Source organism: Notamacropus eugenii, chromosome 7 (genome assembly GCF_028372415.1).
Source record: "Notamacropus eugenii isolate mMacEug1 chromosome 7, mMacEug1.pri_v2, whole genome shotgun sequence".
Lineage (NCBI taxonomy): Eukaryota > Metazoa > Chordata > Mammalia > Diprotodontia > Macropodidae > Notamacropus > Notamacropus eugenii.
In genome coordinates, this window is record NC_092878.1 from 164583827 (window position 1) to 164610297 (window position 26471).

The 26471-nt window shown below is 42.4% G+C and overlaps 1 protein-coding gene across 12 annotated transcripts in view; it reads left to right on the forward strand.

Annotated features, from left to right (window-relative positions):
- Positions 1-26471, forward strand: part of PDE5A (phosphodiesterase 5A) — a 196353-nt gene that overhangs the window by 35818 nt on the left and 134064 nt on the right. For all 12 annotated transcript variants that reach the window (XM_072625349.1, XM_072625339.1, XM_072625338.1 and 9 more), the window contains 2 exons: positions 3078-3666; positions 12633-12722. In XM_072625349.1, the coding sequence (XP_072481450.1) occupies positions 3078-3666; positions 12633-12722 (679 nt within the window). The remainder of the gene's footprint in view (positions 1-3077; positions 3667-12632; positions 12723-26471) is intronic.

Below are 26471 nucleotides of genomic sequence, written 5' to 3' on the forward strand. Positions count from 1 at the left end.
GGTTTTATACCTTTCTTTCTCTTATGAAGATCAGAGCATCATCTGTACTATTTGTGTTCAACTTCCTCTCCCATTTTGCCCAGTTACTCAAAGATTGCTGACACTGATATACTTATCACACCGAGATGTTTTGGTCTTTGGGAATGTAATTCTCAGCTAGGTATGCTCTCTTGTTGACTTTTATCCATCTCAGGTTTCAGTCCCTTCTCAACCGTGTTAGATCTTTCATTTCTACTTTGAAAGTCATTTTCCCTGATGTAGAAGATCAAAGGAGGAGTTGGATAGCGCTGCCATCTATAAACATGAGGCCACCTGCCCTTTGTATCCTTGTTTACACAGCCCTTTTTACACTTATTGTAAATGACCGTTGAAAATGTACTCTCTGTTTGAGCTCCCTCCGCAGTCACGTTGGTCTCCTTAGATGTTCTCCTCCCATGTCCGTTATTTTCTTCCTTGCTGATATTGTCAGAATTTCTTGTATTGCAACTGCCCTTCCCTTTTGCCCCAGATTCCTTTTTGATGTCTGAGAGGATGTGCTTATATCTGATGCTTATAAAAACTATAAAAACTCTGTGTCCTTCAAGTCTACAGTTGATGTGTTCAGGATACATCCAGAATTCTTCTTTTAATTATCACAAATTTTAAGATGATCCGACATCTTTCTTCCACTATTCCAGTCTCGTTCACTTCACCACCCAGGCCATTACCTTCCAGCTCTGAATCTGTGATCCTATTAGCTTGTGACAAGTCAGAAGAGCATTTTACTTGTTTCGCCTACCTATTAGGAAATAGAAGTCAGACTTGTCAGGTGTCCTGCTTTGAGCAGGATGGGGTTTTTAGAAGATGTCTCGAGAGGTAAAGTTCTCTATTGCTGATATATCTCATGTCTCTTCTAGTTGGATGATCATTCATATCCTCCATTTGGTCAGGCAGCCTATAATAAACTACCTCTATGTTATTCCCCCCCTCCTTTCCCCTCCCTTATCCTCTCCTCTCTTCTCTTCTCTCCTTTCCCTCCATCCCTCCCTCCTCTTCTTCCCTCTTTCTTCCTCCTTCCCTCCCTTTCTTCCTTCCTTTTTTCTTCCTTCCTTCCTATTTTTTCTTTTTTTTCTTCCTTCTTCTCCTTCCTTCATTCTTTCCTCCTGGTCTTTCTCTGTTCTTTCTTCAAATCTTCTCCACATATCATTTCATCATCACTCTCCTTTTTTAAGTTCTCAACTGATAAGTAATAATGGAATCAGCTCAGCCATTGCTCCTTGTAAAGATATGTCAGTTTACTTCCCGCAGGCTTCACTTACCATCCCTGTAACTTGTCAAACCAAAATATCTTCCTAAGTCACCACTCCACTTCCCTAAAAATGTTGTTTTCTCTACTACATTATAAGTTCCTTGAAGGTAGGGACAGCCTTAACTTTTATATTTGTATCCCCAGGGCTTAGCATAGTCCTTGGCACATAGTAAGTGCTGAAAGCATTTTTAGAAAAATACGGGGATTCATTTGTTTCCTTACACATGTACCTTTTCTTGATGCACTCTATTCCTCCCTCACCCTTCCAACTAGATTGCTTTCAGATGTTCTAGCTCAAGCTTTCTTCATGGTAGTAAAGAACTGGAAACTGTTGGGACACCCATTAATTGGGAAATGGCTGAACAAGTTGTGGTGTATGAATGTAGTGGAATACTATTGTAACTGTAAGATAGGATAAAGGGGATGATTTCAGAAAAAAACTTGGGAAGACTTGTATGAACTGATGCAAAGTGCAGAACCAGGAAGATAATTAATACAATAATGGCAGTATTGTAAAGATAATCAATTGTGAAAGACTTGGTAATTCTCATCAACACCGTAGAACCAATCACAGTTCCAGCAGATTCATGATGCAACATGTTGGCCACTTCCAGATGAATAACTAAACTCAATGTGAATTAAAGCATGTGTGCATGTATACAAACATACACATATATGTATATACAGACATGGCTAGTACAGGAATTTGTTTTATTTGGCTATACATACTTGCGATGGGCTTTTTGTCTTGCTTTCTCAATGGATGGGGCAAAGGGAGGTAGAAAGGAGAGAATTTGGAACTAAAAAAAAGAAATTGAATTTTTTTAAAAGTCTGACTCATTCTCTGGAATGTTCCCAGGGGTGACCTTCTACTTTGCTCCTTTGAGGCAAGGTTTGATTTTTGGAAATAAACACAAGGCATTCTGAGTCGAGGTGGATGATCAAGTCAGGTGGAAAACGAGCTGTGATGATTAGCTAACAAGAATGTTCTTTTATGTCTCATAAATTGGCTCTGATGTAAGCAAGAAAATGGAGGGGGTGGGCGCTGAGCAATGACAGTTTTAATGGAATATATGTCTGTAGCTACTTTGAAAGGACAAAACTCACAAGTCCTGGTTAACTTTGATTCATATGCACACCTTATTATGTCTGATTGTTTGACAGAAGAGTGTATTAGAAACATATGTAGTTAGTGCATGCATGTTTTTCTTCATTTGCAATTTGAACAGTGTTCTGTTTCCTTATGATGGCCTCCCCTCCTCCACCTCACCTTATGTGCCCTAACAGATAATCTAAAACAGCAGACATCTTTTGGAAAAGTTATTGATATTTCATTTTGGAATAAATCCTTAGGCTTAACCTGACTGGATTTCCTTGTTAATTACATTTTCCTTAGGTTCATATTAAAATCCCATCTTCATTCCGTGAGCAAAAACCAAATGATTGTGGAGGAGGCAGCCTCGATGTATTCTGGGTTATAATTAAATAATCTTTGTATGGGTAATTGAGAGTTAATATCACTTAAATGTTAATTGAAGCAAATATACTCTCCTTTCTGCATCAGAGAAATCCCCTGAGCTGTGCTGGTGTCTCTGTTTCCCTTCCTTTGTATCCCTGGCACATAGTCAGTGCTTAATAGATGCTTGTGGATTGATTGGATTTCTCCTGGTAAATCAAATACTTCACATCTGTTCTCTGATCAGTTTTCTTAAATGTGAGTTAACTTCTCTCTCCCTCCTCACTTTGAAATATTGTCTTTTTTTTTTTTTTTTACTATTTCATTCTGCAGAGAAATGGTCAATGCATGGTTTGCTGAGAGAATTCATCCTATCCCAGTCTGTAAGGAAGGAGTCAGAGGTCACACGGAGTCCTGCTCTTGTCCTTCTCAACAGAGCCCCCGTTCTGAGACCACTGCCCCTGGTACCCCCACCAGGAAGATCTCAGCCTCGGAGTTCGACAGGCCACTTCGACCTATTGTTGTCAAGGGTGCTGAAGGCACTGTGAGCTTCCTCTGTGACTCGGAAAAGAAGAAACAGATGCCTCCGCAGCCCCCCAGGTTTGGTGCTGACACCGGAGATCAATGCTCAAGGCTCTTAGAGCTTGTGAAAGACATTTCTAGTCATTTGGATGTCACAGCGCTTTGTCACAAAATCTTCTTACACATCCATGGGCTGATTTCTGCCGATCGCTATTCCCTTTTCTTGGTCTGTGAGGACAGCTCCAATGACAAATTCCTCATCAGTCGCCTGTTTGATGTCGCAGAAGGCTCCACTCTGGAAGAAGCTTCCAATAACTGTATCCGCTTAGAATGGAACAAGGGAATTGTTGGTCATGTGGCGGCTCTGGGGCAGCCCTTGAACATCAAAGATGCCTATGAGGTAATGAGGGTCTTCCCGGGATGGGTGGGGGAAATGGGAAAATTTTCCTGGATTCCATTTCATTCACTAAATATTGTTCAGTACATACCCTGTCCAAGGCTATGTCCTGGGCACCAAGAGACAAAGTTACCACTTTGCATCACACTGGGGGGATGTCATCTGTGTACAAATAAATACAGTACGAGAAAAATTGAAGAGGGAGTAAGTCCTAAGTACTGGGGTGGTCAGGGAAGGATTTGGGGAGGAGTTGTCACCTGGATTGAGCTTTGAAGGAAGACAAAAACTCTGAGAGGCAAAGAAAAGGAGGGAGTAGATTCCAAGCATGGGGAACGGGAAACTGAGGATTAAGTTCATGAAACAACTAGGCTAATAAGACTGTTTAAAGATGAAAAGGAGTTGTAATCAGCTCAGATCCAGTAATGAGGGTATTCCTGCTTCAGATCTTGCTTGGCTTTCCACCAAACACTCCTTCTTCACTAGGGTTAATAGTCAATGAAGAAAAACCTTCATTTTTTGCCCCAAAGGGTTTTATCCTCTAAGTCAATATTCTCTAAGGCTTAACACCAATGAGTCACATCCCACTCTACCTCAGAATGTTCACTTGAGGAGTTTGTATCCAACACAACCACATGTCCTCCCAACACCCATATCCCCCAGGTCACTTCACTGCAAGAGGACTAGTTCTGTGGCCTGGTGCAGTGAACAATTGCGTAATATTTGCATTCTCCTCATGCATTATTAGGGGGAGAGAGAGAAAGTCTCTCCTAATGAAATGTAGATGGCTTATGATCTGCAAAGTTAATATCATTACATATTATCTTGTCTCCCAAACACTCTCCTAATCCAAACCTGTTTGTTACTGTTAGTGCCTCTAGCCTTCAAGCAACCCAGGTTCCCCTTACTTCCTCTTCTAGATTCCTTCCTCCTCTCCTCTCTGCCAAATTTTAGTATTTCAAGTCCTCTCCAGCATCTGTCATAACTGTTCCCTTCTCTCTGCTCTCACCCTAGTTCAGATCCTCTTGAGCTGTTACCTAGCATGTTGAAGTACTCCTCTAATAGAACTCCCTGCCACGAGTCTCTGCCATCTCTCATCTATCCTCCACATAATTGGCAAAGTGATTTTTCTAAAGCATGGATCTGACATTGCCACTCCCCTACGTAATAAACTCTCATGGCTCCTTGTTGACTGTTTCATCTTTATCTCATCTTTTTAAATTTCCGTTTTTGTCTAAGTTTTATGACATATGCAATTATTAGCACAGCAATTAATATTTATATTAGAGTTGTATGCTCAGAGATGTTTGTTTTGTTTTTTTTTAACTGATACGGTGTACTGTTGGAAAATGTGTGGAAGCCATTGGCATGGGAATCATTCAATTAGGTGCTAGTGTCCAATGGAGATAGAACAGACATGCTGGTGGTCGCTGATATTCTTTAGTTAGGAAAGATGCAGAGAAAGAGCTAGAATCATTTCAAGGGCAGTTTGTTGGGAAGGGTACCATAACAGTGGACCCAAAATTATTTCACTGGATCCATTTGTTCTTGTCTGCTCTCTGGAGCCTCCCCTCCCCTCCTCACTTTGTAGCAAAGTCTTTGGGCTGTAGTTCTGATGAGGCTTTAAGGAATTGGATGAAGAGCCCTGGCTGTGGAGTCAAAGAACCTGGGTTCAAATCTTGGTCCTGTCATGTAACCATCTCTTTTGCCTTGGCCAAGTTTCTTCAATGGCCCAGGTCTCAGTTTCTTTACCAGTAAAATCATGAGGTTGTCAAAAAGTTACTAAGTTATGCATACCTGACCCAGGTATGCACAATCTGATCCAGGGGTACAACTGCTAGGTACATAATAAAGAAAGCAAAATAAAGAGGAAAATGACCTGTATGTAAAAAGAAAGTATGTGTGTGTGTGTGTGTGTGTGCGTGTGTGTGTGTGTGTATATATATATATATATATATATATATATATATATATATATATATATATATATATATACACAGACACGTATACACACATACACACATATATAACATATATATGTGTGCATACACACATAAATATATCTATATATACACCTATACGTATGCATACATATGTGTACATTTACGTATGTATGTGTGTATATATACACAGAGAGACTCTTCAGAACAGCTAAAAATGAGAAACTAAGGAATTGTCTTCCTATTGGGTAATTGCTAAACAAATTGTAGTGAGTGAATGTAATGAAATACTGTTGTGCTGTAAGAAGTGATGAGGGGATGGTTTCAAAGAAACTTGGCAAGACTTGTATGAATTGATGCAAAGTGAAGTGAACAGAACCAGGGGAGCAGTATACACTAATAGTAATATTGTAACAACAATCAACTGTGAAAGACTTAAGAACCCTGATCAATGCCATGATGAACCATGAGTTCGAAAGACTGAGGGAGAAACCTGCCTCTAAGCTCCTGCAGAGAGGGAATGAGTTGAAAATGCAGAGACAAACAGACTTCTTTGCTCATAACCACTGCGAGTTTGGTTTTGCTGGACTCTGAATGTTTATGATGAGTGTTTTCTTTTTCTTTTTTTTTTGTTTGTGGGTCAATGGGAGAGATTCCTGAGAGGGACAGATTCCAAGTGAATGCACAAACAAATGCATTTTTTCAACATAACAGGATTGAACTGCATGATTTGGGGGGTTCTTCCAGTTTGAAATTCTGTGATTTTATGATTTGTTTTTTATACAAGTCTAGCCTAACAGAGACAAATAGAAGCAAGCAGAGACTCAGGGCTAGAGGATCAAGGGCCATAAGATCATAGATTTATAACTGGAAGGGACCCCATTCATTTTACAGATTAAGATACTGAGGTCCAGAGATGTGAATTCACTTGGCAGGTGTGACACAGCTAGTATATGTCTGAGGCAGGATCTGAATCTAGGTCTTCCTGGCCCAGTGCTCTATCAACTACATTAGGGGATCTAATTATCTTTGGTATTATGGACCTATTTGGTGACCTGATAAAGTCCGTGGCACCCTTTTGAGAATGATATCTTCAAATAATAGAAACTATTAAGTTTTTCAAGGTGCTTTACAAATATTATCTCGTTTAATCCCCACCACAAGCCTGGGTGGTTGCTGCTATAACGACCCCCATTGTACTAACGAAGAAACTGAGGCATAGATTAAGTAACTTACCTAGGGTCACACAACTAGTAAATGACTAAAGCTGGATTTGAACTCAAATATGGCTGACTCCAAGTCCAATACTCTGTTTACTGGGTCACTTCTCAATTTTAAAAATGCATGAAATAAAATGCATAGGACTACACCCCCCCAAAAAATCTTCCCCTATTAGAATATAAGCTCTTTGATGAAAAAGACTATCTATTTATAATTGTATTATTTCCAGTTGTTAGCTTGGTGTGTAGTACATAGTAAACACAATAAATGCTTGTTGATTAACTAAAGAAAGTAATTATATTGAAATATAGCTATGGAAATATTGAAGGAAAACAAAGAGTTCATGGAAGCCAAATTAAGAATCCCTGTGATCATGGTGATTGTATAAGCGATCCTATGTGCCAGGGCACCTCAGTAACAGCGAGCTTGCATCCGTGGCATTATGGATGCATTGTGGAATGCAAGGTGGGCCTTCCTACCAGCAGACAGTCTGGACGTGCCTTTTGCTCTGTGGTCCTGGGCGTACCACTGCGGTTGTGATGTAACGACGAGACTTGGCAAGGGGGTTCTGGCTTTGAGCTCATTCTTTTTCTGTTTGATGTAATTAGTGCGTTGTTTACATTGTAGAATCAGATAATGGCTTTTTACTGCTTTCAGAGGAAAATATTCAGCCACCCAAAGGGCTTTTAGCCCTGACACGGGTTTCTGAATCGATCTAATTACCTTGGAATTGGTTGGTTGGAGGAGTAATTTTCAAGTCTTTGAACCATGACCACCTCATGTTTCCCGGCTAAGACTGTTAGAGTCAACTCGAAAAGAGTTCTAGTAGAAGGTATGCCCCTTCCTCATTTATGAATAATACCCCTAGCATAATAGCAATGATTAATAATAGTAATAGTGATAGCTAACACTTCCATAGCACTTGAAGGTTTTCTAAGTTAGCACTTTATACATACTATCTCATGTGATCCTCCAACCATCCTGGGAGGTAACCGGCCCTATTCTGATCCTCATTGTACAGATGAGGAAACAGACTCCCCCGAGGTCACACAGTTAGAAAGTTGGTGAGAGGAAAGTTCCAGCGATGGTGACATTGGAGGAATAGTGAGGAGAGCCATCAGGGAGGTAGACTTACACGCTTCGCCCAAGAACAGTGCCGGGTTCGTTTGGTTCATGGTCCCAGAAGTGGGAAGGAGAAGCAGAGGAGAGACACGGAGAGGAAAGTTGGGAGATGGGGGCAAGGAGAGGAGGTGTCCGGAGGGCAGGGAATGAGGCAAAGAATGAACTGTGGTCTGGGCAAGGAAGGCACCAAGCAGGACAGTGGGAGCCCCAGAAGCTGAAGACAATTGACAGGGACATGATCAGAAAGCAGAGGGTGATGGAAAGCCTCCATTTAGAGAGGGTCAGATAGGTTTGCATATGACCTGCTTTGGTGTCAACAGCAACCTTGTGAGGTAGGTATTATTTTCAGTACTAGTAGCCGCAGTACTGTCATTGTCAGTACTATCGTTATTGTCATTGCATCATCATCATTAGCAGTATTATTTTATTTAAGTAATGAAAGAGTAAATCAATTAATTAATTGATTAATTTTAATTCATTAACTAATAATAATTCATGTTATTAATCTTGTTTGAGAAAGGCAGTATGGCTACATGATGCTGCGGAGGTTTTCAGAGGTCGCTGTTGAACAGACAGCTACTTTTTTTTGTTACTTGGGAGGGTTCATTGGGTGGGTGCTGGGACAGTGGCAATTATATCTCAAAAGGATGATGGAAAAACAAAAGACTTACAATTAATTAAAACTTTAATAACCTAAAAGTCACACTAGTACTTGTGTGTATATGTGTGTGTTTGTACAGTCAGTAAACATTGGTTAAATGCCTACTATGTGCTAGGCATTATGCAAAGTGCTGGGAATACAAGTAAGAAAAAAAAGGCAACCCCTGGTTTCAAGGAACTTCAAATCTGATGGGGGAGGACAGGCAAGGCTATGTTGTTAGGGAAGGGAAAGGAAGGGAAGGGAAGAAGGGAAGGGAAGGAAAGGCAAGGCAAGGCAAGGGAAGGGTAGTTGTGTCCCACTCTTTGTGACCCTGTTTGGGGTTTTCTTGGCAGAGTTACTGGAGAGATTTACCATTTCCTTCTCCAGCTCATTTTACAATGAGGAAACTGAGTCAAACAGGGTTAAATGACCTGCCTTGGGTCATACAGCTACTAAGTGTCTGAGGCCAGATTTGAACTTGGCAAGGTTCTGGTCTGACACTCTGATCCACTGGGCCACCTAGCTGCTGGGGGGCTAGACAACATACAAACAAAGCCTGAAAAGAGATAAGGAGAGAAAGCATATGCGTGTGCATGCACACACGTGCGCACACACACACCTACACACACCCCCTACTAGACTGTGAGCTTTTTGAGACCAGGGTCTTTTTGTTTGTCTGTTTGTTTTTCAGGGTGTGTTATTGTATATTCCCCGTGCTCAGCATAGCCCTGTTTATTCACCTCCATATACATGCACTTATATATCTATACACATGGACACACACATATATGTGAATACACATACACATTCTTGAGCATAAAATAAATCTCCAAGCTTGGAGGAAAACATGCAGGCCTTGAGCTCAGTAGAAAACTGCTGATGCCATACCATGAACATATTATACAGCTTGGCAGTGACTGGAAATCCAGCTGGATGACTTCCATAGACTTGCAGTGTTAAGAAGGAATGTGGAAATGATTCATTAGTGTTGTTTTGAGTGGTTTATATGAACAGCTTCTAAGCAAATCCTAAGTTGACCTAAACAGTCACCGTCCTCAAGTGAAAGAGAAGCAGTCATAAACAGTCTCTCCTAACACCCCCAAACCCTCATAGAATTTCAAACTAGAAATCCTGGCTGGGTTCCTCCTACCAATTTGACCTTGAGAGAGACACTGCCTCCCTGGGCCTCAGCTGGCTCTTGGGTAAAGTGAGGGGGTTGGATAACCCGACTTCGGAGTTCCCTTCAAACTCTAAAAATGTTTTGATCTCATGATCCTATAAACATTTATCTTCTGTGCTTGGAACTTAAACACAAATAAATGTCTTTGGAGGTTTGGGAACCAGGAAGTGGCAGAGACCATAAACTGTCTGATGGGAAAATCTACATGATTAACATAAGAAGCTATTGAATGTTGAGGTCTTTCTTGGCTTTAAAAAGCCAAACTGGTAAAGACTGGAAAGTAGTTATTGCACATGATAGATTGAAAAATAGTCATAATAAGGTTAATTAGTGACTTTCTCAAACACTGTGGCTTGAGGTTGAACATAATTAGAATAAAAATTCAGATATCTTTTGTTGAGAGTTTTATTCAAAATGTGTATAAAAAACATTGGAATGTATTGGTGCCTGGAGCAGCTTGAGTCCATGGAGCTGATATAAGGTTTAGAATTTTTTCCTGAAAAAGTCACACACACCCTCAATTCACACCTCGTATGTGATTCGACACCAATAGCTTCCCAGTGAGGGCATATCGATGTGAACCATGAGTAAGCATGGCCTCTAGAGAAGAGTGATGGACTGCAAAATAGTAGAATGTGTGGTTCCGTATGCAGGGACTGTGTTCAAGTGGACTCTCTTACTAAGAATTCTCTGTCTTACTCCCCAATTGTGTTATAGCTCTAGATCTGACAGGGACCTTAGAGGTCACCATACCCAACCTGTTTGTTGTACAGATGAGGAAACTGAGAGACAGAGAGGTGAAGACAGGCAGCAAGCATTTATTAATTGCCAAGGTGAAACAGCTACTAAGTGTCGGAGGTGGTATTTGAACCCATGTTTCTTGACTCCTGGTCTAGTACCTTATCCATGGTACCATGCTTTCTCTTCAAAGACCTCTTGAAAATCCCATCTATTTAAATAAAGTCTTTGTGGATGGGGAGAGGTAACATGTCATAATGGATAGAGTGCTGGCCAGAAAAAAACTGGGTTCACATCTTGCTTCTGTTGTTTACAAACTATGGGACCCTGGGCAAGTCACTTCCTCTCTCAGCCTCAGGTCCCTCATCTGTAAAACGAGGATAAATAGACCCTATTTTGCAGGGCTGTTGTTGGGCGTTATAGAAATGTTAGTTATTAGTGATACTATCACATATCCCCCATTTTCTCCTGAATTTACAACATATGAATCATTTTATATGGGTACTACATACAGAAACTTTAGCCTGAAGTTCACCCTTAATGCACTTCCATACTTAAAGAACTCTTGAGTTTTGAGTATGGCCCTTCCATGCTTAAAAGGCCTTCACCCCATGTAGGTGGGTACTCCTTTTATCAATGAAGATCGCTATCCTTCTAGGACTCAGTGACTAGTGAATGGTTTGCTTCCCAGGAAATACCTGGGGATGGACTTCTCCAAATTAGCTCTGATGATTCTGGGATGACAGATGTGTAATCCGTCACTGGACTCTTGGCATGGCCCCTTAGAGCCTAGAATTTCTAGACCCTAGAACCTCATAATGGAGGATTGTATACATAGAACTTCAGCAGAAGAACATCAAATAGTAAAATACTCAAATGAATTTTAATAGTTCTATAAAACATAACAATAAAGTAATAAGAATGAAATATATAGATCATGAGAAAGCATGATCTCTGAAAAATCAATGACAGGCACCCAAAGGACATGTTGTGTCATCCTGGCTTAGGGGTTCTTAATCTTTCCTACGTCCTGGACCCCTGAAGCAGGCCGGTGAAGCCTGTGGACTCTTCAGAATCATATTTGTAAATATGTAAAATACAATTCATGGGATTTCAAAGGAAACTAATTATTATAATGAAATACAGTTATGACAATATTAAACAAGTTCATAGACTCCAGCTTTAAATCTCACCTGGTAGAATATTGATTCCTTGAAGAAAGGGAATATTTTACTTTTAACTTGGTATGCCCACACCTGGCCCTTAATAGTCAGTTAATGAATTCCTAGTGAATGAATGAATTCTCATATGATGGTAGCACAGCCCCTCCCTCTGGTTGCCTGCCTCCTCTGCTCTAGTCCAATCTGTCAGCAGAGGCTCACAAGAATTCACCCTCTAAGGGTCTTCAAGTCAGACTAGGTCTTCCAAAGCTCTTTGGTAAGGGAGGACAGGAATTAGAAGACAAAATTCCTGCCCTCCGTTAGTTCCTAGTCAAGTGTGAAGAAAAAGGTAGAAATGTTTAGTAAATGAAACTGAAGCTGCTTCATTGTGAGAGCTCTGAGGGGTCCTCAGAGATCATTTGGGCCAAATCCTTCATTTTATTAATGAGGAAACTTGAGATAAATAGAGAGGTAGCCTCTTGCACCGTGGTCCTATAAGCAACGAGGGACAGAAGAGGAATTTGATTCCAGGTCCTCCAGAGTACGTCAGGCTGCATTCTAGCACCCCACACTGCCTCCATCCTGAGTGTTGACCCCAGCCTTAAAGGTGGAGGTGGGATTGGGAAGGCTAGCAGCTGGAAACTGCTGGATTCAAATGAAACTCAAAACAGTCCTTGTGTCTGGGGCCAGCTGGGTGAGTGAATTCTGGCTTTTCCAAATTGCTTTTGTCAGCATTTGTTTCTGTCTGTGACTGCTTGTGTTTCCCAAAACTTAAAAAAATAATTCTGAAGTTTGTTCCTGTCAAAGAGGATGTCAATTGATGGATTTTGATGCATTTTCCAGTGCCAGAATCATTTCTCATGTTAATGAGGTAAGGAGGAGGTTAGGTTCTTCTAATCTTATAAACCCCAGAAGAGGAAATCCATCCTGGTAGCAGCAGTTATTTAATTCAATTTATTTCTTCTTCATAGGATCCAAGGTTCAATGCGGAAGTGGACCAAATCACAGGCTACAGGACCCAGAGTATCCTCTGTATGCCGATCAAGAACCACAGAGATGAGGTGAGCTGACGGCACTGTCTGGTACTAAGTGTTTCCTCATGGCTTGGCTTTCTTTTGTTTTTTTACTTTGTCAAAATATAGGAAAGTACCTACACTAAATGAACAAAGCAAGGATGTTGTGAGTCTTCTTTGTAATTAGACTGGGCATCATTTTGTGCCTTTAGTCTTGGTACTGTTGGTTGTTACCTTGGCTAAGGAAATAATTTGAGGGGCCCAGCCAATCTGATTTAAACCAAACCCATCTAAATGTAGTTGCTCAGAAGATAATCCTTTCATATTCTACAGATCCTCAGTAAAATCTGTTCTGTGGACATCCCTCTGACTTCTCTGCTGGTTTCAGTGGATTTAAAATGAAAAGGAAAATCAGTTAGGTAGATCTTTTTCCTCCCTAAGATTGAAACTGTCACTAATTTTAGGCATACATTTGGGATGGAGGGGTTGGTGTGTGTAGGTGCGTGTGGGTGAGAGAGATAGAAAGAGACAGAGTTATCCCTCCCCATTCAACAAACATTAATTAAGAGTCTATTGCATGTAGGGCAATGAGCTAGGTGTTGGTGATGCAGTGTGATCCTGGAATGAATGAATGAATGAATGAATGAATGAATGAATGAATGAATGAAGAAGCATTTATTAAGTCATTTCTTTTGTGCCTCATGTTGTGCTAGGCAGTTAGGGTGCAAATAGAAAGTCTATACTATCAAGGATAATATACTATATGCTCTAGTCAAGACCAAATGAAATATAGCTTCTGCTCTCAAGTTGCTTACCGTCTAAGGGGAGAAACAAATCCCCATAAGTACTGTGAGCAGAACCATATGGGAATAGAAAGGTACACCCCAATCAGGGACCAGCTGAGCTGACTTTATTGTGTTTGTGGTTTGTGGGAGGGAGGTAGGAAGGGTGGGGAAGGGTATTTGGTCAAAGGTCAATACTTCTCCATGACAGACTTGTAGCCATCACTAGATCAGTACCTGAAAGCTTTCTAGCTCGTCCTCTTAGTACAGATGGGGAAACTGAGGTCCCAAGACATTAAGTGATTTTCATTAGGTCATACAATTAATATGTGGCAGAGCCAAATTTTAGCAAGGTTCTCTGACTCTAAAATTAATAGCCTATCCACTATCCCACAACTCAAGACATATGTCACTTTTTAAACTACTAATTTGGCCCAGTGTGATGGTGACAAAGTGATTTCAGAGATACAGATAGCAAGGCCAAGATAGCAAGGTAGTAACCTTGAAATCAGTGTTTTGCCCTGCCCTGTCCTGTCTTTCGGCTGTTCGGTAAGTAAATCCTCTTTTATTTTCTTGGTAATGGGTCATCATAAAAGAAAGAAGATTCTTTCCCTCCCTTTTTCTCGAAAAGAGGGAGAACCAGTTGAGTAGTGGTTGTTTGACTTGATCCATCTTTAACCACTCTGTCATCACAACAGGTGGTAGAGGAGGTAGAACCTTGAATTTGAAGTCAGAGTCTCCATCATCCTAGTTGCCTTTTATGGGACCTTTGCCAAGTCACTTTCCTTCCCAGGGCTCAAATTTTCTCCTCTGTAAAATGAGGGGGTTGTACCAGATGATTTCTAAGGTGCCATTTAGCGCCAGCATTTAATAGTCCTATCATAACATGAGATGAGGACAGAATCAGTCAATTTAGCCTACACTAACTCGTCTATAATAGAAACAGGTTTTTAATCCCTCTAAGGGTCTTCAAGTCAGACTAGTGCTGTGAAAATTGTGTTGGATTTAAAGTTAGAGAACCTGGATTCAAATTTCACTTTTACCCACTACCTGTATACATGTCCTGAGCAAGTCTTATTCTGGGGCTCAGTTACGATGTTCAGTCATTTTCACTTGTTTCTGACTCTTTGTGAACCTATTTGGGGGTTTTCTTGGCAAAGACACTGGAGTGGTTTGCCGTTTCCTTCTTCAACTCATTTTATAGATGAGGAAACTGAGGTAAACAGGATGAAGTGACTTGTTCAGGGTCACACAACTACTAAGTATCTGAGGCTAGATTTGAACTCAGGAAGATTAGTCTTCCTGATCCTAGACCTGGCACTCTATCCACTGCAGTGCCACCTAGCTATCCTGTGACCTCACTTATCTCATCTGTAAAATGAGAGGATTGGATTAAATGACCTCTGAGATGCCTTCCAACTCTGAATCTCTAAGACTCTGATCCTGAATGTCTTAATGTTAGCCATGTCCATTCCAGACCAGATACAGCTCTCACTGCACAGTTATTTAATAAAGTTTTTCCATTGTTTACTAAACTAAGCAGTCCAAGCTGTATCTCCAAGGGACCTAAAAAATCAGACAAACAGATTTTTCTGGATGTAACATTAAGGAAGTCCTGAGTTTCAAAATTATCAACGCATGCAACTTCTTTCCCCTAAAATTTATTTAACTTTTGGATTAACAACAATTTATTTTCTCTCCTACCTCCCTCTCCCTAATATGAAAGCGAGAGAGAGGGAAAGAGAGGGAAAGAGAGAGAAGGAGGGAGAGAGAGAGAGAGAGAGAGAGAGAGAGAGAGAGAGAGAGAGAGAGAGAGAAAGAGAGAGAATTCTTTGTATAGTAAAGCAAAAGAAATTCTTTCATTGGTCATATCCCAAAACATCTATGTCTCATTCTGCCTCCTGAATCCATCTCCTGTTTATCTGGAGCTGGGTAGTACGCTTCTTTAATGGGGCCCCTGGAATAATGATTATTCACTGTGTTGATCAGAGTACCTCAGTCTTTCAAAGTTGTTTGTCTTTCTAATGTGGTTATTATATAAGTTGTTTTTCTGATTCTGCTCATTCACTTTGCATCAGTTCATACAAATCTTCCCAAGTTTCTCCAAAAACCATCCCCTTCATCATTTTTATAGCACAATAATAGTCTGTTACATTAATATGCCATTGCTTGCTCTGACATTCTCCAGCTAACGGGCATTCACTCCCTTAGTTTCCAGATCTTTGCACTACAGAAGGAGCTCCCATTTTTGTACATACGGATCCTTTCCATTGTACTTTGGCATCTTTGTAGATGGGCTAAGTCAGAGTGTAATGGCTGACTCAGGATGTACGCCGTGAGTCGCTGCTCTGAGGACTCTTTTCTACTTAGTTGTGAGAATGCCTGGTGTCTCCTGTGACAAATATTGTGACCCAATGTCTGATGGATGCTAGAGACTGTCCAGGGCCCAGGGGGTTCAGCTTCGCCTAATCTTTGATTGAAAATAATAACAATGACAGTAATAATAACAACCCATTGTTAACAAGTCCTTAGCTGCTTTAGGTTCCTTCTCTCTCCAACACACTGTGACTCTCTTTGATTTTTAAAAAATTTGCTTTAAGAATAAAGTCAAATATTCTTCCTGTTGTTATTCTTCCCCAGGAGGAATCCACTGAGTGTTAGGAAGGAAGGGAGGAAGGGAGGGAGGGAGGAAGGAAGGAAGGAAGAAAGGAAGGAAGGATGGATTTACTACAGCTCTTACCTTGTACTAGGTACACATATGCCAAGTGACATGTACACAGCTAAGGGCTGGAGACACCAAGCATGATGGCCTCTGCCACCCCAGAGCTTACATGTAAGAGATGTAGGGAATGAGTGGTCATGGAGAGGTTTGGTCTCATAAGAGACTGGGAAGGGGATTCGAGCTTCTGTGCAAGTGGTTCAGTTGTCTTTTCTGGGTACAGCAGTGCTGATATGGTTACTGCTGTTAGAGTAAGAGGGGGAATGTATTGGCAAGGGTTGGGTAAGGGAGGGAGGTTTTGTGGTTTGGCACAAAGATGCCCAGAAAACAGGATGGTGGAGTCATGGGCACCGTTGCACATCTGGTGATGTGGGCCATTCAGAACTCAAGGGTTCACTCAAAAAGACCATTCTCTCAAAATATATTCAAAAACCCCCTCACTCCCCCCAAAATGGTTCCCAAGGTAAAAAAAAAAAAAGTATAAAAGAAAGGGAAAAACAGATCAGTGCTGCTCTCAAGAAGGAGATCCTAGGAGCTCCCCACGAAAGTCAGAAATACTATTTTTATGTTTTTCCTGCCTTAAAGGCCCACAGCAGGGTCCCAGACCAATCCACTTAGGGACAAAGTTAATCCAGGTTTACACTATGGCTTCCATGCTCACAAGGATCTCAACTGATGGGGTAAGAGTGTGAGAGGTTCACAGCTCACCACTTTCCCCAGTCTACTAACTCACAAAAGGTGGGGAGAGGGACTGCAGACAATTAAGGTTAGGTATGGTGAGCAGTCAGAACTCAGGTGTGTGGGCCCTGGGGTGGGGCAGGGGGGAAGCAATGGTATGGTGGGAAGGTAGCAAAATGAGTGAATACGTATTAAGTACTTTTTATATGCCAAGCCCTATGCTCAATTGTGGGAACATGGTTCCCTCCCCCTACAGAGCTAACATTCTAATTAAGAAATTGACACCCAGAGGGCAATAGTGCCCAGGAAGGGTCCCTCATTCAGGAACACTGGCAAAGGTGGTGGGACTGTGTCATGGCTCCAGAACTGAAGGAGGAAGGAGCTGTATAAACAGTACAAGAGGCCCAGGGGATAAAGGGAAATGATTCAGGGATGGGTTTTCTTCATCCTGGCTTTTGTGTGAAACCCATATGGAAGCATTTAAAGCAAGAACACGATGGTTTCCTTGGCCCCCTGTTAAAGAGCACAACTAAGAAAATAGATGGATGGAGTGGCTAGCCAGGTAAGTATTAAAACATAATCCCAACATTAAAGCTTCCCCAGCATGAAATAGGTTTCCTCAGGAGGCATTAAACCCTCCCACCCCAGTGATCTTTCAGTTCAGGGTAAATAAACGACTGCTTGTTCCGGGGAGTCATAGAAGGAGATTCCTGTTCATGAACTGATTGGACCAGATGGCCCCACTCTGAGATTCCTTAACTGCCTCATTTTGAATTAAACCCAATGACTGATTTCTTCTCAAACTCAGGTGAAGGGGCAATTTCTTTTTTTCAGAGCTGGGCTGTTTCTCTTACCAGATTAGATTCATATTTTGGGAAGGAAATACTGGGATTTTCAGTTCTCTCCCTGTGGGTTCAGGTGACCTATTTCTGAAATGCTGTCTGCCCCTAAAGTATAGCTCAATTAGTGAAAATGTCAGAGATGAATGCTTGGGTGTTTTTTTAAAATAATTATTCTTCATAGAGACTCTTGGGCAGTGACCCCAAAGACACTGGTTCTTGTTCAGGGCCCTTCATTGTCCCTCAGAGCAAGGCAGTCTTGTACAATCCTTTTTGGAGAAGGAGGAGGGAGGGCTCAGAGGAACAATGGATGCTCTGTGCACATCCCCCACCACACAGAGCTGGGACACCCGGCCGGAGGTTTGGATGACTGAAAACACCTGTTTTCTGTTGGCTAGATGGAAATTACAGTTATTACTGAGAAACTCAGCTTTGAACCAAGGCACAGATATGAAAGCAATTGTATGCTTTTACACACTCATTATTAGCTTTGGGTGGGGGCTGGGAGGGAGGCAGAAGGGAGAACAGGCCTTTAACACTTATACTCCTGTGGATTCTGTGACTTCCCTTGGAGTAGCACTCCCTCCAGTGAGACAAATTGCAACCCACCCATGCCAGTCCATAGAGTGCAACTCTTATCTGTGTTCTGCCATAGAACCATAGAATTAGAACTAAAAGGGACCTTTAAGGTCATCAGATTAAATCCTCTCATTTTACAGATGAGGAAACTGAGGCCTACGGAAGCTGAGTGACAGTTTGGTTCAGTTTGGAAAGTGTCTAAGACAAGATTTGAACCCAAGCCTTCCTGACTCCAGGTTAAGCATTCTATCCACTTTAGCCACACTGACACTTACTAGCTGTGTGACCCTGGGCAAGTCACATCGACTCTGCCTCAATTTCCTCAATTGTAAAGTAGGGATTATAATAAAATCTAATTCTCAGGGTTGTTATAAGGCTCAAATGAGATCATATTTGTGGAGCACTTCACGTGGTGCTGGGCACATAGTAGGTGCTTAATAAATGCATGTTCCCTCTTTCTCCCTTTCCTCCTCTACACAATGTCTTGATATCTGGACATTTTTTTTTTTCCCTTGGTGCTATCACTTTTGGAGTATACCAGTACAGCAGTCTCACCTCCCCATGAACCCACCTTCTACGAGATCATACAAGTCCTGGTGGTGGCGGTAGTGGTGATGATCAATCATTTTCAGTCTTGTCTAACTCTTCATGGCCTCATTTAGGGTTTTCTTTGCAAAGATAGTGGAGCAATTTGCCATTTCCTTCTCTAGATCATTTTTACAGATGAGGAAACTGAGGCAAACCGAGTTAAGTGACTTGCCCAGAGTCACATGGCCCGTGAGTGTCTCCAAGTCCAACAGTTATACTCAGGTGCTCTACTTCCTTTCATTATTTCGAGTCCTGAGAGACTTCACTGTGTGATGTGACCCCTGTCTGGCTGGAGTCCGTTGCTGGCCAGGCTTGGAGCGACAGTAGCCTTCATGAGACTGGAGCAGGTCTAGCTGATGGCTGCCTGGGTGAGGAACCTGACCTGTCACCCACCTTCGGTGTTACAACTGTAACTTGTAACCCAGTTGATAGCAAGCCTAGCACAAAAACAGACCAGCCCACATGAAAATAGACTTTGTACCCCTGAGAAGTTGGTCACGTGCATGTGGTCTGAGTGGCCTGGGACAGGATCAGAGGGCTCAGAGTGGCTGGGTTTTAGTCCTGACCTATCATGTGTCCTCTCCATGTCCCAGGAGGGCCTCTCCAACTCCCAGTCTGGGATCTGACTTGCAACGGAAGCGTTTTCTTCAGGTTGTTGCCTCCTCTTACAGTGAAGGAATAAGGGCAAAGTAAGGAGGGAAAGAAGCATTTATTAAGCACCTACTGTGAGCCAGGCCCTGTGCTGAACACTTTACAAATATCTAGTTTGATCTTTACTGTGGTTTGTGCTGAGAAAACTGAGGCAGGCGAAGGTTATGTGACTTGCCCAGAGTCATAAAGCTGGTAAACCTCTGAGGCTGGATTAGAATTCAGGTCTTCCTGACTGTAGGACCAGAGATCTACACTGGAGTTGCAGTTCTTTAAAAAAAATTCCTTAGTGCTTTTTCTCTTCCTCCCTCCCTCTCTCCCTCCCTCCCTCCTTTCCTTCCTTCCTTCCTTCCTTCCTTCCTTCCTTCCTTCCTTCCTTCCTTCCTTCCTTCCTTTCTTTCTTTCTTTCTTTCTTTCTTTCTTTCTTTCTTTCTTTCTTTCTTTCTTTCTTTCTTTCTGCTACCCTATCCTCTCTCACCTTCCAACTCCCTACTCCACTGGGGGGAAATAAAGAAAAATAAAAACTAAGTCTGTGCAACAAATACAGATAGTCAAGCTAAACAAATTCTCTTGCTGACTGTTTCTGAAAATGCGTCTTCCTTCCTTCACCTCTCCATCGAGAAGTAGGTAACACATATGCTCCACCATCGCTTCTTTGGGATTGTAGTTGGTTGCCATAATGCTTCTATTAAAGACTGGATCAAGTCCCACTCTTGATTTTTCTTATAACAGGGCTCATTTCAGACTGAGCTGATGACACACAGAATTTTTTAAAAGACCAAATTACAATAAAAATGCTCCAGGGTTTAAAGAACATAATAAACCTTTTATCATCCCCTTGTGTTAGTCTCTTAACAGTCATCATTTTGCAGTCACTTCATATGAAAATATTTTAAGCAAACAGTATGTTTTGAAGGGCCTGCTGTAAATCTCTCAGAGTGGGTGATTTCAGGTAAATTTTTATTTTTAAATCTTGGAAAGTAAAAGTCAGTTACCAGTGTGTGCCATCCTAATTAGACAGTGCTCTCTCCCTACTCTTAATATTTCTTCTTTGGTCCTCACATTCTCTTCATTCCTTCATATGATATTTTCTCTGAGGACAGTCTGCTTTCCCATTTGGAGAGCATCATCTTTGGGCCCCAAGGTATGACTGCTGGATGATGGCCCACCAGTGGGCGAATCCCATGTTGCAGGATCCTCAAGGCCTTCCTACCTAACTGTTCTGCTCCTAAGATGGCAGAAACATGTAAGAAAAAGTTAGTCATTACACATGATTGAGCATTTACTACTTCCAGGCATCCTTCTACACACTGGGGTTAAAAAGAAAGGGAAGAGACAGTCCCTAGTCTCAAGAACAGTCTAACGGGGGAAAACAGCCTACAAACAACTATACAGACAAGCTATATCTAGGAAAAATTGAAAATAAGCAGTTGAGGGAAGGCACTAGAATTAAGAAGCCTTGGGGAAGGCTTCCTGTAGACAGTGAGGTTTTAGCTGGAACTTAAAGGAAGTCAGGAGGCAGAAATGAGAACATTCCAGTATGAGGGGACAATCAGTGAAAATACCCACCCAGAAGTAGGAGCATCTTGTGTGAGGAAATGTAAGGAGGCCTGTGTCATGGAATTGCAGAGGACATGGAAGCAGAAAGGAGGAGAGTGTAAGACAAAAGAAAGAAAAAACCCAAAAGAATTAACCAACAATGGCCTGGAGAAAAGAGGCAGCATGACATCTCAGAAGGTTAGCATTGAAAGGAATCTTGGAGGCTATCTAGACCAAGCTATACATAGTCCTTCTCCAACCTGGCTACCCTCCTCTCTCTCTCAAAGACTAGTAGCATGGGTGAAGACATTATCCCTGGAAAGGGAGAAGAGGCCAAAGGCAAGGGGCAAATGGACAAGGGCAGAAAATACAAAGACAACCTGGGCATGTGTCTTTGGAGAAGTTTTTCACCTCTTCCACTAATTAAGAAGGAAAGTCATCTGCCGAGAATGGAGGCTGGGGAAGGAATCCGGAGAAAGGGAAAGAGGCAAATAAAAGAATCATGGAACCAGAGCAATGGTACCCATAAAGAACCTGAATATGTGGTAGATCCATCCAACAGACTTTGGGGATCTCAATGTAGAAATCATCCAACCGACCCACCTCTTTTTACAGATGAGGAAACTGAGACCTAGACTTCAAAAGTGACTTGCCTGAGATCACAAATGTGTGTAGCAAGGCTAGGATATAAATCCATATTCTTTGATGCTGTTTCCCCTTCTCTGTACCATGTTGGCAGGGAGAAAGAAAAATCCTAAGCTAAAATAATGAGGAAATACAACTCCTTAACAAAATAGGTAGAATGTATTTCAAAGGCAGATATGTCATTTCAAGTTTTCTTCTGTTTGAGATTATTTCCTTTTGCTCTTAATTTAAAGCTTAGATTCATAAGCATTTATTTTCTCTTCCCATGCCTCTTGCATTTGAAAAAGAAAAAACAACCCTATAATAACAAATCTGTACTGTTAAACAAAAGAAATCCTTGTGTTGACCATGTCCAAAGATGTATGTCTCTTTCTTCATCTTAAGTCCATCATCTCTCTGTTGGGAGCTAAGGAGCAGGTTTCATTCGGTTTCTTCTGGAACGCTGGGTGGTCATTGCACTCATCCCAATTCTAAAGTCTTTCAAAGTTGTTTATCTTGCCAGTGTTGTGCAGAGGTCTTTGCAAGTGTGGTGACCTAGAACTGGTTGTCTCTGAGCCCCTAAGCGCATCAGGATGTTCCTATTACTAGTAAATGAACTATTCTGATCTAGGTTAGCCATGTGACCAGTACTGGATTTCCTTAGTAATATTTTCATATTACAAGGCAACACTCTGATTCCACTCCTGCAGGGTGAGATCCCATCCAACAAGCAATTATTGAAAGCCCATAGTGTACAAAGATCCTGGGTAGAAAGACAAAATGAAAAGATAGCTCTTCTTCCAAAGAACTTGTGTTGCGCTGGAGAAGAACAGTATGTTGGACAGAAAGAAGGAAGGGAGGGAGGAGAGAGGGAAGGAGGGAAGGAAGGAAGGAAGGAAGGAAGGAAGGAAGGAAGGAAGGAAGGAAGGAAGGAAGGAAGGAAGGAAGGAAGGAAGGAAGGAAGGAAGGAAGGAAAGAAGGAAGGGATTTATTAGGCACCGTTTAGAGTTTATCTCCTTTGAACCTCACAAACAATCCTGGGAAGTAAGTGCCATTATTATCCCCATTGTACAGTTGAGAACACTGAAGCAGATAGGGGGGTTTGGTGATTGGCCCCAGCTGGTCAATGCCTGAGTTTACAGGTAAGTATTTCCACAGTAATCTGAAGAGAGAGCCCATTTACAACCAGGGAGATGAGGAAAAGTCTTCCCTGGACGTTGGTCCTTGAGTGGAGCTGAGCTGTGAGAGGATGTGTCGCATAGTGGGTGGATCATTGACCTTGAAGTCAGGAAGAAGGCCTCAAATTCTGCTTCCAGCACTTACTAGGTAGCCATGTGACCTGTACAAGCCCCATAGCTTGTCTGACTCAATTTCCTCATCTGTAAAATGGGAATGATCACATCTTAATCATACATATCACCTTGAGACCAAGGACTGTGTGTTTACCTTTCGTTGTATCCTAGCACTCATCACAATGCCTGGCACATGTAGTTAGCAAGTGCCTAATAAAAGTTTGTTGACTGTCTGATTGATGTTACTACCTGTTGCATCTTCTTCATCAGGTTGTAAAGTCACAATGGGATCATATATGTAAAGTGCTTGGCAAATTTCAAAGCAGTATAAATGTAAGCTAAAGGCAGTGTGGTGTAGTGGATAGATACACAGCCTTGGAAGCAGGATGGCCAGGGCTTAAGCCCCTCATCTGTCACATGCTCAGCCTGGGGGGGGGGGGGGGGGGGGCGGGCTAGCCACTGAACTGTCCAGGGCCTCTCGAGCAACAGAACAAGAATAGAAATCGTTTTATTAAGAGAATGTGTTCCATGAAGTTGGGATTCTGTCAAAAGGCCACACTTGAGGACCTGGAGGGCCCCATGTGGCCTCGAGGCTGCAGGTTTCCCATCCCTAGAATAGAAGTTGCAGAGATGGTGCCAATGTGCACTGGTAGAGGGAGTTTCTTCATCAAGGAATTCAGGATGCCCATGACATCACAGACCCAGTCCCTGTCAGCGCCCATAATTATCCTCATTCCTGGCAGCAGTGAGGAGGAAGTGAGGGAGGGGGACATCTCAGGCAAGGGAAGGGCTTGTGCAAAAGCTCGTGCATTTGGCAACAGCAAAGGAGTCAAGAGCCACAGGTGGAACAGATGGAAGGGAGGAATGTGAATTCACGGAGAGGTAGGTGGGAACCAAATGGAAGGCCACTGGGCCATGGAGAGGAAGCATCTGGATTGTCACCTGGAGGCAACAGGAAGTTGCTGAAGGTGTTTGGGTGGTACAGTGACATGGTCAGGCCTGTGCTGCAGGAAGGTGAATTTGACAGCTGTTGGAGAATGGGGTGGGGGAGAGACACAGAGAGACAAGAGGAAAGGAGAGGATAGGGGAGGAGAGGGGAGGGGAGGGGAGAAGAGGGAGGAGACAGAGACAGAGGCAGGGAGGTGGAGACAAAGACAGAGGCTAGAGGCAGCAGGGCCAATGAGGAGGTCATTACTAGTCCAGCCAAGAGCCATTAAGGCTCACACTAGGGTGATTGGCTTGACCTTCTGAGTAGAAAGAAGGGTCCAGATGGGGTGGCGTTCTGGAGGTAGAATTGCTCAGACTCAGTAACCAGTTGGCTGGTGGGGAGAGTGAAGAGTCCAAAAGGACGTGGATAGCAAGATGCATTGTGACACCCTCAAGAGCAGTAGGAAAGTATGAAGGAGCTTAAAGTGCTGCGGTTTAGAGGAAGAAGGGGGTGATTTCATGATGAACATGATGACTTCAATTGAGGAACCAGGTGGAGATCCAGGGGTGTGCTGGAAAGTCGATTGTTAAATTTGCAGTTAGCCTTCCCACCTCAGAAATCAGCAAATGCCCCAAACTAGGGCCTGATTTATTGTTTTGTTGACTGTCTAGACTTAATGAAGCAGTAGAGAAAAGGTTAATAATGCAGATTCAACGTAAAAGTGTGCCACGTGTGTGTGTATGTCTGTGCATTTTCATAGTTGTCATTCAGTTGTTTCAGTCTTATCCAGCTCTCTGTGGCCCCATTTGGGGTTTTCTTGGTAGAGATACTAGAGTGGTTTGCCATTTCCTTCTCCAGCTCATGTTATAGATGAAGAAACTGAGGTGAATAGAGGTTAAGTGACTTGACCAGGGTCACACAGTAAATCTCTGAGGCTGAATTTGAACACAGGTCTTCCTGACTCAAGACCTGCCATTCTATCCACTGTGCTACCTAGCTACCCCTTTTTTCAGACAGCTAATTGTTAGAACATTTGTTGACATGCCTCTGTGAATCTCTCATTTGTTTTCCCAGTTACAACTTCACACCACTGACTCAGTCCACTCTAACCCCAGGATCTTTGTCAAACAACTCTCTGGCCTAGGTGAGGAGGGCCTGACCTTGGACAGTGGCCATGTGAGAGTAGATAGGGGAATGCACATGAGCCATATTGTTGAGCAGAGTGGACAAACAATTGAGTCCTTCTCTGCCCACATCTCTGACCTGATGGGTGTAGAGAATCTAGTGGCTGATGTGAGATATCTTTAGCTATCTGGGGCAGTTGTGGAGATGTGGGATAGTGTGGGGATGAGTCACTGCAGCCAGCTGTGATGAGGACCAGCTGCAGCATCCTGTACCCATCAGCAAGTAACCTGGCATGAGAGTACCTCATGTGCCCGCCCAAAACTGCAAAACCCCAACGGGAGAGTGAGTCATGTGGGTTGGAGAAGGGGACAAAAACCACCTTCTCTATGCCACACACACACACACACACACACACACACACACACACACACACACGTATGTATTCAGTTGTTTGCCTTTTGGCCACCAGGGAGGGGAAGACGCACATTCTGCCACGTATGACAGCAGCCAGCTTGGCAGAAGAGAAATGGGCTTTGGTGTGACTGTTATGGTGGAGCATCACATCGGTAGGACTTGATCTTCTAAGTGTCCAGGATGGGCTATCCCTTTTTCTAAAAGTGTAAACCTTGGAAAAATAGACCTTTTAGACTCTTTGAGTCAGGGGGATGAAAAGAATGGAGAATGGATCTCAGAGCCTGAGAGCTATGGGTTCTCTGATACTTTCTGGCTAACCTGTGGACTCTCTAGGCATCTCTCTGAGACTGTAAAATTTGCAGAGAAAGGGACAGTCTGCCCTGGTAGAGAGAGCTTCCTCCTCTGGGAGATCTCTATAGCACAAAATGACAAGTCAAGTTCCTATTTCTCTCTCTACTGCTACTGTTACTGACAGTAATTTTGCAAAGCACTTTATAGATTTTATTTCATTTTATCTTCACAACTACATTGTGCAGTAATAAAGTAATCCCCATTTTACAGATGAGAAAATTGAGGCAGAGATGATGGGACTTGCCCAGCATCACACAGCTAGTTAGTGTCTGAGGCCAGGTTTGAACTCAGGTCTTCCTGACTGCAGGTCCAGTGCTTTATCCACTGCTCCTCCTAGTTACATCTATTATTATGGACCAGAGCAAAGATGATAGACCTACACAGGGAAGAACTTGGTGTCTTTTCCAGTTGAGATAATAAGTAGTTTATTTCTGTCTAGAACACACGCTATGCAAAATCCCTACATTCTAGTATCCCAAGGCAGACTCCTCCAGTCACTTAATGGGTGCCTAATTAATGTAATTTAATTGATTGAGCAGACATCTCAAGACCTGAGACAGTGAATTAGTGGTATGTAGAAGTCTGTGTCTCCAGTGAGCTGCGGAGCCAGCAAAGGAATGAAGAGACAAGAAGAGAAGGAGAGAGAAATCATTTCAGCAAAACTGAGCTACCCACTGGAAAAAATCTGATT